Consider the following 12502-nt stretch of genomic DNA (forward strand, 5'->3'; position numbering starts at 1 on the left):
TTATTCTAAGAACCCCCATAAATTATTTAAGCTTTCACTTAGAGTCGGATGTGCCCAAACTGCATCCCTCAATGCTTCCCATCCCACGTTCCCAATCATTGCCATTTGCACCACACTCATAACCTCTCCGCCCTCCATCCCAAGACAAGTAAATCCTAATATCTTGCCGGTATCCATATTAACAACAGCTTTCATAACACCCCGCGTCTCATCTGTCTCCAGTGCACGAGCTACATAACTCATTGGCATCTTGGCAGCTTTGATTTTATGGCCAGGAAATGCGGCGAGAGCTTCGTGGAGGTGGAGGCCAATGTGTCCTAATTGGGGATCTGTGTACACAACGTACGGGAGAAGACGGTTGCGGGTGCTTTGTTTTGCTACGGGGCCGGATGCTGAGGAAGGTAGGAGGTTGTGTTTTAGGATTCGGAAGTCATCGTAGGAGACGTGTGTGAATGCTGGTGGACCTTTGACATCTCCCATGACGAAGACATTTGGGTTCGACGTTTCGAGAAACTCGCTTGCTACTATGTAACCACGAGGATTCGTGGCGATTCCCGCTTTAGATAGATTGAGAGATTCCGTGTTGGGCGTCCGTCCTACGGCGTAGAGGAGATGTGAACCTGGTATAGCATCGGCCAAACCCATATCTCCCCTTCCGATCCTGAGCATGAAACCCGGCCCTGAATCGCTAGGCCTAATATCAAGGGCCTCAGTCTGCAAATGTACAACTAGACCATCCTCTTCCAAAATATCCTTCAAGGCCACAGCTATATCTGGGTCCTCTCGAGGAAGTAGCTGCTTCCCCCTCTGCAAAATTGTAACTTTTGCACCTAGTCGTCTCATCAACTGGGCAAACTCGACACCCACATACCCTCCTCCAACAACAATAAGATGCTCTGGAACAACATCTAGTTCCTGTATACTGGTGGAGTCTAACACAATTTTCGGATCGATACTCTGCACACCTTTGAGAGCAGGAAGGGCGGGTCGATCCCCCACATTAATGAATATCTTCTCTGCCTTGACAGTCATCTCACTCCCATCATCACTCATTTTGATTTTCACCGTATTCGAATCCACGAACGACCCCTCGCCCATCAAGACATCCACCCCAGCAGCTTTCAATCTCCTCTCGCTGCCAGAACGAAATTGATCCACGATATCTCGCTTTCTCTGTCTCACTTTTAACATATCCACATATATCTCATTTTTCTTCCCCTTCACCTCCACCTTGCCATCTTTGCTGCTCTGAGTATGGATCCCATAATCCTGGCCTCTCTGAGTAATGTAAGCCGCTCTCCCACTTGCAATAAGAGTCTTGGTCGGCGTGCACCCTTCATTCACGCAGCATCCCCCAATATGGGATCGTTCTATCAGAGCTGTTTTGTGCCCTGCAGAAGCGAATGCGAGGGCAAGAGGAGTTGCGGCTTGGCCGGAGCCGATGATCAACGCAGAGTAGGTAGCGGGGGATGACATGGTTCTCTTGACTGAAAACAGGGCACGATGATGCTGGAAACAGTTCGAGGAATTATACCAAATTGGATAGAGATGAGGAATGGGGTGAGGCTGGAAAATGTATAGGATAACGCGATTTGAAGCGTGAGAGGCGGGGCGAGGGAACATGTGGTGCGGGGAGCGATTGCTTTTCACGAAACCTTCATGAGGAATGAATCATTCATATAGGTACCGCCTGTAAGCAGTAATGAAAAGCATCAATTGAGGAAAATGCAGACTCCCCGCCTTTATACGAGGTAAGCATTTAGGGTCGTCTAGTTACGTAGTTCTTTATCATGTTTGCTGCGGTGTCGTGAGTAAGCGCGTGAGGGGACCCCCTTTATTAGGCGGTGTAGAACGGCAAATTCCTCGAAAAGGGGTAACCCTCGTCGCCTAGCCACCGCGCCAAACCAGATCGACAGCTTGAAATAGGCTCGAAAATTAAAGGGCTTTCTTGAGCACTATCTATGTATAGCTATTTTCAAACGAGACAGCACCACGGGATAAGGTAATAGTGCTCAAAAATACGCAACTCGTAAACGGATATATTTCCAGCCTGAGGTACGCATATTCCACCCGGAAGACTAATAGGGCTATATGGTGGCAAGCAGGCAAATTATCCCTAGGCGACAAATAACCCTTATTGTTCTTGGACTGTGTTCCGATCTTATTGTTTATTCCACGATACAATGTTTGCTAAGTCTCAGCCATAATAAGCCTGCACTATGTATGTACATATCACGGCCCAATCCACTATCATCTCACCAGGATGATTCTGTAGTAGCTCAATGACCCTCATGAACACTTGCTTTCGCCATATTCAAGTGCCACCTATTGATAAGCACATGTACCGAGGGTCCTCAAGACATGATTAACCAATATTTCCATCCTGATGCCGCTTTTCAGATCCGCGGTTGACGTCGCTGACGTGCGTGAAATAGTCCTGGCTGACGACTACGAAGTTTTCCAATACCATGAGGAATATGCGTGTTGGCGCGGCAGGTCGCAGCCTCACAGGAGACGTCGGACCAAGACATGCGCAAGTCGTCCATCCACCATATCTTGGGCTGCCCGGCCACAGTGAGCTGAATGTGAATCTCGGTCAGCTCGCGGAATGGCTCATCTAGAGAGGCTCGCTCGAGGGTACAGTTGACGAGCGCAGGACAGGCGGAAATGGAAAGATGCTGTTCTGCAACCTTGGTCTCACCCTGGCTGCTGTAGCCTGTGATGTTGAAGCGGCAGTCTGGACCTCTGGAGTCGCATCCCAGTGAAGCACCATAGAAGTCGAAGCTGAAGCAGCCAGTGGAGCCATGATCAGCAACAGCAATATCTCCGGAGAAACCACCAGCCTTGGAGCTTGGACCAGTATCAGGAGTGCTCAGGTTGACATTAAAGTTTGGTATGAACTCTGTTAGCTGCTTTCCACTTGAAGGAAGGTATGGGTCGGTTGGCGGTGGCACAACTGTGAATCCATTAGACCAGTCGAATTGATGGTATGGGCTCGTGGCAGGCTGTGGCTGGACAGTGTCAGGATTCTCGTCGCCGACTCCCAAGCCTGGGATCTCATCAAACTATGATGTGTTAGCCTCATATGATGTAAATACGAGATTAGAAACCTACAGTAATGGTGAAATCACCACTCCCGCGTTGTCCGCATGCGGTTGATGTGGCAGAAGCGCTAGATGAAACAGTCGTAGAGGTCTGGATGGATAATATGGTAGTGATCGTGCTCAAATTCTGGTTAGTAGGTTGCTCGATGGAGGTTGGTAAAATTACCGAGGGCTCAAGACTAGTGGTTTTAGAATTTGTAAATAAAGGAAGGCTCATTGTCGACGTGGTTTGAGCTGATAAACTGGTTCCAAATGCATATGTAGGTGCAGTACGGGTAGGGTCTAGTGCAGCGGAGGTGCGATTCCACCCTCCAGATTTAGTGCCAGTGTAACTCGCAGTAGGTTGTTCAAAGGTCGAAGGCAACGACTCTGAGCTGGGTGTACTTCTAGTCCGAGTCTGCTCTGGTGATAACGGTAGGGGCACAACAGTCATGGTGATGATAACATCTGGAACAGGATCCTGGTGGTTTGGAGCAGGGTCGATGGGATCTTGGGAATTATTGGCGGTGGCATCGTTGGAAAATCCAGCCTGAGCTGCAAGGCTAGTTGACTGAGCGATTTGATATAGGGTAACGACAGTATTGGGGACAGCGACGGCGGTTGCTGTAGGGATACCAGGGTTGGCCTGGAGAATGGAACTCGCAACTTGATGCAACTTGATAGTCTTTGTGCTTGTAGGGGCGTATACCGTGACAGTAGAAGTGCTTTCGGAGGTGGCATGAACGGGGATGGTGGAGGTGGCTGTACCTGTCTTGTGGGTGGCAACGGTCATTGCTGGTGACTGGAGAGTGACATAGATGGTCTTGGCTCTACAAGAATCGTCGAGGCTAGAATAATCAGTATGCAGTTGGAAGGGAATGGGTAGCACATATCACTTACGGTGGTACATCAGCCGCGGTCGCCAGTACGGTCACAAGTCCCAGCGCGCCCGCAAGAACGCCGAGATTCCAGAGACGCATCTTAATGACACTAGTCTGGTGCTCAGACTGTTTTGTTATCACGATAAATCTGAAGATCGAGGTGTGGGTTGTTGAGAAGTGCTCGAGGGATACAGCGCTGAATGAGAGTGGAGGGCTGGGTCGAACTTCAACTCAAACTCAGGTAGCAACAAGTGATGAGAAAGGATAGCGGGGATTCAATGACCAAATGAGTGTAGTGGAAGTTGACGAAGAAGACGGGAAGGAAAGTTGAGGGTGGAAGAGAGGAGGAGATGAGAAACACTGGTGCGTGTGTTATGCAGAACGGTGTGAGTTGCATCAAGTAAAGGCAACGCGTTGTTTGTTTGTTTTCACTTCACGCGGTGTAGCATAACTATGATATCAAGCAGATAAATAGTACCACATAAGATCGATAGAGAAGGTGCTATATGCAACGATATTGTATTACTTAGAATTTACTTACTCTACAGATCGAAGCTTATTTCTCTAAAAACATATATCCAGGACCAGGCGTATGGTATTTAACCCCGAATAAGCGCCGGAAGGATTCAGCGAGTCTAGAACCTCAATATTAGAGCATAAACAGGCGTAGATATAGAGACATAGGCAATTTTGCTGCGGGTATCCTCAGTTCTGGTTAAGGTAGCAGGGTGTCCGCAAAAACCGCCCCGCCCACTCAAACAGGAAGAACAGCAGCCTTGACGCATGTGACCGAAAGATCGCCCATGGCATGAGGAGGTTGTTGATGCGTTGCGGGCAAAAGGGAGGGAAGTTTCCTAGAGATATTGCGAAGCCCAATAAGAAACAGAGGAAAAGATCGAGGAGAGCGAGGAGACGCCCGTCAACCGAAGAATTGCTTTCTAAAGACCTGGCATTACATGAAGATAAGTCCGATTAACGAGTAATGAGAGCTGCATCTTCCTTCCGGAACCGCCGTCGTTTGATACGACTATCCTTGAGGTGTGCATAAATTAAATGTAGAAGAACAGTAACGTCTATCCCTTAGTGCCGAAAACTCATGTATGCCGAAACGACTTCATGGTTTTAGGGTCTCAAATCTTTACCTCGCATATATATAAAGTTATAGTCAGTTTGCTATTGTTCTTCAGCTATTTCTCTACAAGTATTCAGATTTCAGTAGGAAAATACCACGGTTGTAGTGATTCTGTCGATCGTCCCGTCGACGGCGTTGAAATTCGCTTTAGCTGTTCCCCTATGCTCTATCATGACGATTGGTCTAACTCCAAATTTCGGGACCGCAGCACGAAGCTCCTATCAAGAATAAATAGGGTTCTTGAGGTTTGAAGGCTCAGAGAACAAGGAACCTATATGCTGAATTATCCGGGCAAGGTGGGAGGTATACAAAACGCAACGCATCGTAATGAGCGAAGAAAGGCGCTTATATAATATTTTATTTAGATACCTGTGGCTGAACACCTCTGCCCGGTTGTACTCTACCTCAAAGGTGCCGTTGCTAATCGTCAGAGCTAATTTATTATCGCAAAGCAGAGCCAAGCAGATTAAGCGAACGGCGCAGCCCCTTTATATATAGGTATCCCGGTAGGCAGTTGACTCCCTAGCTTTGCAACCTTCCTACTCCCTCCTGCTACCCAAGGATTTTTCTGCTTAACTATCCAGCGCACGTCATCATTTGCAATGGCCCGAATAAAACAAACTGCCCGCCAGACAACAGGTGGCAAATCGTCGTAAGACCTATATTCTTACAAACTAGCTACCCTTTAAACTGACGTCCATTTACCTAGCTGTCACAGGCCAGCATGCTATGACTTGGGGTACGGAAAACGACATATTCCAATATCAAGAAATAGACATTCTAAGCGCCCAAAATCTCACAACCAGGATACAGCTTCCACAAAAATAATAGCCAAGTTCAAACGCGCTAAAGATTTCCCACACTTCGTCAAATTGCCCTGCGAAATCCAAAATAGGGTATGGGAGATGTTAGCTGAGGAACCACGCGTCGTTGCTATTAACACCAAAACCAACAGCGGGCTCCGTTCATCCATCCCCCCAATTCTGCATGTGTGCTCTGAATCCCGAGCCGTGGGTCTAAAGCACTATACTCTTGCCTTTGGATCACATCGATTCACTCACCGGTGGACCGACGCTCTTGAGCATAAAATAAACGTACTACCGCCGAGAGTCTATTTTAACTTTGAGCGCGACACATTGTATTTGCGGGAGAACTGGAATGAGAACGTCGAGGGAGCATGGTGTTGTCTTTCGCAGTTCACTAATTTGGTAAATGAAGGCGACTTAAAAAGGGTGAGGAGGGTGGGGCTTGATGTTAATGCTAGGGTATGCTCGTTGAAAACGAGTGGTGAGAGATGCTACTTTGCTAACTTTGCATTTTGGGATGCGCTTGAGATTCTGTATCTTGGTTATGAAGATGTGAGGCTAGGAAGTGATTGTCCGATTAGTTTCAGCGAGTTGGAGAGTAAGGATTATAAAGATTTTATACAGTGGTATAAGATGAATCCTTGTTGGAAACATATACAGTGGTTGCCGCAGGATGTTGAAGCTGTTGAGTACTTGAGAAGTGAAGTGCCGGTGATGTATCATGGGATGTGGAAGAAGCCAGATTGCTTTCTTAAGAAGCTTCAACTAGTAAGTATTCAACATTTATAGATTTCAAGAATAAAAGGGTGAATTTCTGTTCTTATCGTCTCTCTCTGTATCGAGGTTGTTGGGAGTTAATAGCCAGGCGGTTTGTCACCGCCTACCTTTAGCCTTGCTGGCGGTGACCTCGCCGGTGGTGACTACCTATATCTGACCTTCGCTAAAGAGCTAAAACAAAACGCGTAATAAAAAAAAGAGATTTAATTCGACTCCTAGAGAGAGGCTTTAAAAAATATAAATAAATTGCTTCGGGCCTCGAAATGACAAAAGAGTTCGGCCCCGTCGTTGTAGGGCCTACATCTCTTGTCGAATAGATCTGGATTCGTATTTATTTCGTATTTGTTTCGTTTTCTTTTGTCGCTTTCTTTTGTCGTTTTTTTACGTCCCCCTTTTTTGGGGCCTGTGCCTACGTACCCTAAATCCCTGTCGGCCTCGAAAGTACAATTCGTCCTGAACCACTCAACCAAGTGGCCGCCCTTGTACCCCTCAAAAACCAAAAATGCTTATTTGGTATTATATAGAGGGTGTTTGCGAGTTATAGGCAGGCAATTTGTTGCTACCGCCTGTCGTCTACGAGGCGGTGACTGCGTTCTGGCCGGACCTTCGCTACGAGCAACAGAGCCAAAACAAAACGCCTACAAAGGATTCAATTCAAATCCTAGTTGCCTAAAGCAAGGCACCTATACTCCCCGTACTAAATCTATGCAACCCCAAGGCAATTTGTATGCCATTAGTACGGTGCAGACCATATTTCTAATCATGTCCAATTTATATCCTCCTCCTCGTTTTATCTGGGGCCTCGCAAGTGGCCCGTTGGCTAGCCACCATGTACTCTTTCTTACCTGCCTATAGGTACTACGATATGTTATCTTCAGCCAATTCGAATCCTCCAATGACAAGTGACGCGCTACTAGGTGTTCCTGGCATACACGGGGAGTGTAGGTACCCCGGGTTTGAGTGACAAGTTCCTTTTCCGTCACTCATAGTTAAGATATAATGTGTTCACGGGGTGATGGAGTTATCGTCACCGAGGACATCGAAAACAGCACAACGCACGTTTCCAGTCGGGAAGAAAGGGGCTTCAGGTCCCCTTTCCCGCTAACAGGAAATCCTCCCAATGCTTGGAACTTGTGTTACTTAATATGGGACGGCAACAGAGACGAGATGGGGAGGAGAGATCAAACGCGTGTGCCCCTATATCCCGAGAAAGTCTCTAAGGAGGAACTCTATGGATGCCTGCAGGAAATATAACGAAATGGGTGTATCCTCGTCAAATACACGGTACCGCCACGGCCCAAACGCAAATTGATCAAAGCTATAGGACAGTTCAACGGTACAGCGCAGAAGACCCACCACTACACAAATATCACGACCGAGATCCAGGGCTTGGGCATACTGTGGACGACCGTTTCCACGGCATACCTGCTTGAAAGTTGAACCCGCTGTGTAACCCGCTCTTCCCTTGGTCCTCTGCAGGATTTATGTCGGACGGGATAGTGCAAGCTATTCGGCCACTCGGCCAGTCCTAGGCTCGGCCTTTTGAAATCTTGCTATTAACTTTTAGCTCCATCCTCGACACGCCTAGAGTGGCTATTGCTCGAATTGGATATAAACCCAGCTATGTGGAGGGAAGATATCGGACAACCCAGCCGTCCCCACCCACAGCCTAGGGAAGAATATCAGAGTTTAACATCTCTATTCAGTTCGAAATTCACCTCCAGCGGCCTAAACTTTGAATTGATATTGGGAAAAGCTGTACTCCACAATTGACTCCTATCTATCCCTTGAGTACTCTACGGTCTGTTTTTGAGATCCAGTAATTCGTCGAAGGAAATGCAATTCTACATCCACTCCAGCTCTACTAAGATAATATGTGATAACAAGCTCAAATAAATTCGTCATTCCAATTATCCAAATCGAAGCATCGATCATGATTCGAAAAAAGTTGAGCGGGAACACTGGCTGGACTTGATATGAAGCTATTGGCACATGCTTTATATTGTTAATCAGAATAATATAACTTAAATACAAGCACATTTAATTACACCCTTAACTTAAAATCTTTGAAGGCATTCGTTGGAAATAATAATAAATGTGGTCGTTATCAGGTTATCAGGGATCAGAAAATATGTAGGGACCTAAGGTACCTAGGGATGGAATGGAATGCTCATCAACAATATTCCCCACCAGCCAACCACAACCACAACAACATATCCTCATTGTATCTTCCCAACGATGCCCCCCAGGACCATCAACAGGGAGGCCCTTCTCCGACCTGTGAAATCAATTGTCAGCGCCTCTTTCCTCTATCCCTGCAAAGGTATATGGTATTTCTTGACGCACCGCGAATACTACCCTCTTTTTGGACGGCGTCTGATACCCCTCACGATCACCTCCATCGTTGTGCTCACTCTACTCTTCATCTTCACCTACCTGCCGCAAGCCGCCTTCCTCCTTATCTTCCATGGGCCTACCGCGTGGGTTAACGCGGTGTTTCTGGTGCTGGGCGAGGGCCACGTCGTGACCGCGCTGCTGTTCGAGGCGTTGCTGGTGGATGAGACGCTCGTTGATGTCTTTGATGTACAGGCCAACTTTTCCTTTCCCTTCACTCCACTCGTCTGCTTTTGCCATGGAATAGAGCTACTGCACTGCAATATGCTGACGGAATACTCCCGACCAGGCTACCTTAATTCGCGAAGGCCTCATATCTCTCGTCGCTCCATCCCGAATCCTCGACCACGATGCACCTACCGCGGTCAAGATGCTCGGCAAGCCTATAACGACTGCCGTCTACTCGCCATTTTCCTTCCGCCAAATCGCCGAATTCATACTCTTCCTCCCGCTTAATCTGATACCCTGGGTAGGCGTACCTGCATTCCTGGTACTGACGGGTGCGAGAGGGGGGCCATTACATCATTGGAGATACTTTAAGCTCAGGGAATTGACCAAGAAGGAGAGGAATAGGGAGATTCGGTCGAGGAAATGGAAGTATACATGGTATGCAAGATATCTGTCGATAAGATTAGGGATGGTTAGGACAGAGGTTTGCTGACAAAATGATAGGTTCGGCACTGTAGCTTTACTGTTACAACTGATTCCAGTACTCTCGATGTTCTTTCTGCTTACTTCGGCTTGTGGATCTGCATTATGGGCAGCGAAGCTTGAAGAACAGAAAACCTTGGTTGAAGAAGCCGAGGCGGCTGTAGTGAACGAGGGCGCACCGCCTGTATACACAGATGATCCTGTCTAGATGGGCATCTCTCATGGCATAGCTCCTTTCGTATTCCTCATCGCAAGGTCTTTAGTCTCGTGTTAATGCCTAACATAAATAATTATATAGAGCGTAGATCCGAATTAGGTGACGTTTCTGTTTCAACATCCCAATGATATCCTGGGTGGGCTCGTCAGCGCTTTTTGCTCGTTGGTGCCCGCTCCAGCCTGTCCTATCTTTGGTAGACAATCGGGGATATTCACGACGGCGCAACTGTATTTTTGAAGGGCAAGTGCTCTAGATGAATTGAAGCATTGGATATTCAAGCTCTGGTGTTTAGCTTCCCGTTACTAAACCACTAATGAATACCCGCGTTTGGCAAGGAAGACTTTGCCATTTCTCCTGTATATTCAAGCTAATATTAACCGGGAACTATCATTAGATTTATATAGAGCACCACGAGTAATTGTTAGTACGTCGCTACATGGCGAGGCTGTTTGCTCAGGTTAAAGTAACCTGAGGGTGGATTTACATATTTATAATTGAGTTTATGAGACTCTGCTGAACAGCGGTAATAAACGTAGAGTAAGTATGGAAAGAAAAGAAAACAATCTAAAAAAAGCTCATCGGTATACATCTTTAAATTATATTTGCCTGCCGCGCTAACTCAAACATCCTATATCCAGTAACGCTATCACTCCCGCTATTACAAAATTCCAACAATACAATACACCATAAGTCTAGTCTAGTCTAGTCTATCAAACGAAATCAAATCCAGGCCCACATCTTCCCCCAAAATGTTGTCGGGGTATTAATACTCCAGGTCGTTTCGTCGTGTAACAAACACCCAGTATCAAGATCAGCCTCCAAAGCCTTCACAAACTTCGTCCGCATTAAAATCTTATGCCCCAAATACAATACAACAAACAATATTAAGCTGACGTATGCAATGAAGAATTGTGTCGTATCCCACGGGATAAAAGCCGTGAATCCTTGGGTGAAGATAATGAGGATGTTGAAGAAAAGTCCGTACCATGCGTACCATGGCTGCCACATTGCCTTGTATGGAAGGGCATCCCGGGACATGTTTCGTGCCTTTAGGGCGCGCATGAACGCGATGTGGCATCCGTTTATGCAAGCCCAAGTGATGAATCCTGCAACGGAGGAGATGTTGAGGAGCCAGTCGAAAACAGTGGCACCGTTGTTGGAGAGATTGAGAAAGGCGAGGAGCCCAAAGGCTGCGGTAAATAGTACGGCTGCGATTGGGACACCTTGCTTGCTGGTGCGTTTGAAGAACCTGGGTGCCATGCCTTCGTGTGCTAAGCCGACGAGGATACGGCTCCCCGAATAGACGTTTGAGTTTGCAGCGGAGAGGACGACAGTGAGGAGAATGGCGTTGATTAGACCGGGCAGGACGTCTACGCCCGCAAGGACGGCAGCGATGACGAAGGGTGAGGCGGAGGCATCTGAAGCACCTGACAGGAGGTCGGGATTGTCGTATGGGATGAGGAGGCCAATGAAGAAGACGGTAAAGATGAAGAAGAATAGGATTCGGTAGAAGGTCTTCTTGATAGCGGCCGGGACGTTCTTGCGGGGATTCTCCGTCTCGCCTGCTGCTATGCCGACTAACTCTGTCCCTTGGTAGGAGAATCCAGCTTGGATAAGCACCGCCCAGAATCCCACGAATTTAGCGAGAGCCTCATTAGACTCTATTAGATAGGGAGCAAAGGCTCCTGGTGTTCCCCAGGTATGGAAGCCTAGGTAGCCGTGTTGACCCGCTCCAGCATCAATGCAGATGGCGAATATAAGGAAGCCGATGACTGTTATAACCTTGATGCTTGAGAACCAAAACTCCAGCTCCCCGTAGAAGCTGACGGGGAGGAGATTGAAGAAGGTAATAAAAGGCCAGAATACGCCGATGAAGATTCCGATATTGAGGTCCTGGTTCCAGTATTGGATGATCAACCCGGTAGCTGTGAGTTCCAGTGAGAACGTGATGGCCCAGGAGAACCAATAGACCCAGCCCATGGCGAATCCCAGGCTAGGGTCTACAAATCGCGTAGCGTACGATGTAAATGCTCCGGAAATGGGGATATAAGTGGCCATTTCGCCAAGAGACTGCATCACTGAGTAAACGATGGTCCCAACGAAGGCATAAGCAATAAGAGCCCCAGCAGGCCCAGAATGAGCAAGTGCTTGCCCTGATCCGATGAAGAGACCTGTACCAAGTGTCCCGCCTTGAAAAAAAATTAGCTATGCATTTGGATGGAAATGGAAAGGCAACATGCCAATGGCAATCATCTGTAGATGCCGACTCTTGAGTTTCCTCTTGAGGTCCGGCAGCTGTGAAAGCGCCCTCTTCTCGACATCACCATCGGAGAAGTGGCCATTCACATCACATACTGGCGAGACCTGCTCTCCGGTGACTGGTTTCTCGGCCATCGAAGGGACGTTAGTAATATCATCTGGGTGCCCCATCTTCTAGAATTGTCGCGACGAAACAACGCGAACGAACAGCTTTGGGCCAGGAGCGAATGCTTATAGCTACAGTTTATAAAGGTCTACATGCTCCGTATGGAAATATTTCTTGTTAAATCTTTCTCTCTGTG

The 12502-nt window shown here is 47.5% G+C and overlaps 4 protein-coding genes across 4 annotated transcripts; 1 reads left to right on the forward strand and 3 right to left on the reverse strand.

The window, feature by feature from the left end:
• On the reverse strand, positions 1–1476 carry BP5553_08265 (Uncharacterized protein; the record flags this gene model as incomplete). The annotated part of the gene is made up of 1 exon (XM_032016888.1): positions 1–1476. One exon carries the CDS (start codon positions 1474–1476, stop codon positions 1–3), a length of 1476 nt encoding a protein of 491 aa, XP_031867179.1.
• Positions 1477–2396: 920 nt separating this feature from the next.
• On the reverse strand, positions 2397–4063 carry BP5553_08266 (uncharacterized protein; the record flags this gene model as incomplete). The annotated part of the gene is made up of 3 exons (XM_032016889.1): positions 2397–3065; positions 3115–3931; positions 3984–4063. 3 exons carry the CDS (start codon positions 4061–4063, stop codon positions 2397–2399), a joined length of 1566 nt encoding a protein of 521 aa, XP_031867180.1.
• A 4854-nt stretch (positions 4064–8917) lies between these two features.
• On the forward strand, positions 8918–9932 carry BP5553_08267 (Uncharacterized protein; the record flags this gene model as incomplete). The annotated part of the gene is made up of 3 exons (XM_032016890.1): positions 8918–9262; positions 9363–9679; positions 9746–9932. The coding sequence occupies 3 exons, from the start codon at positions 8918–8920 to the stop codon at positions 9930–9932; spliced, it is 849 nt and encodes a 282-aa protein (XP_031867181.1).
• A 729-nt stretch (positions 9933–10661) lies between these two features.
• On the reverse strand, positions 10662–12371 carry BP5553_08268 (putative Arginine transporter; the record flags this gene model as incomplete). Its single annotated transcript, XM_032016891.1, has 2 exons — positions 10662–12130; positions 12209–12371. 2 exons carry the CDS (start codon positions 12369–12371, stop codon positions 10662–10664), a joined length of 1632 nt encoding a protein of 543 aa, XP_031867182.1.
• Positions 12372–12502: the final 131 nt, after the last annotated feature.

Source organism: Venustampulla echinocandica (genome assembly GCF_003357145.1).
Source record: "Venustampulla echinocandica strain BP 5553 chromosome Unknown scaffold_7, whole genome shotgun sequence".
Lineage (NCBI taxonomy): Eukaryota > Fungi > Ascomycota > Leotiomycetes > Helotiales > Pleuroascaceae > Venustampulla > Venustampulla echinocandica.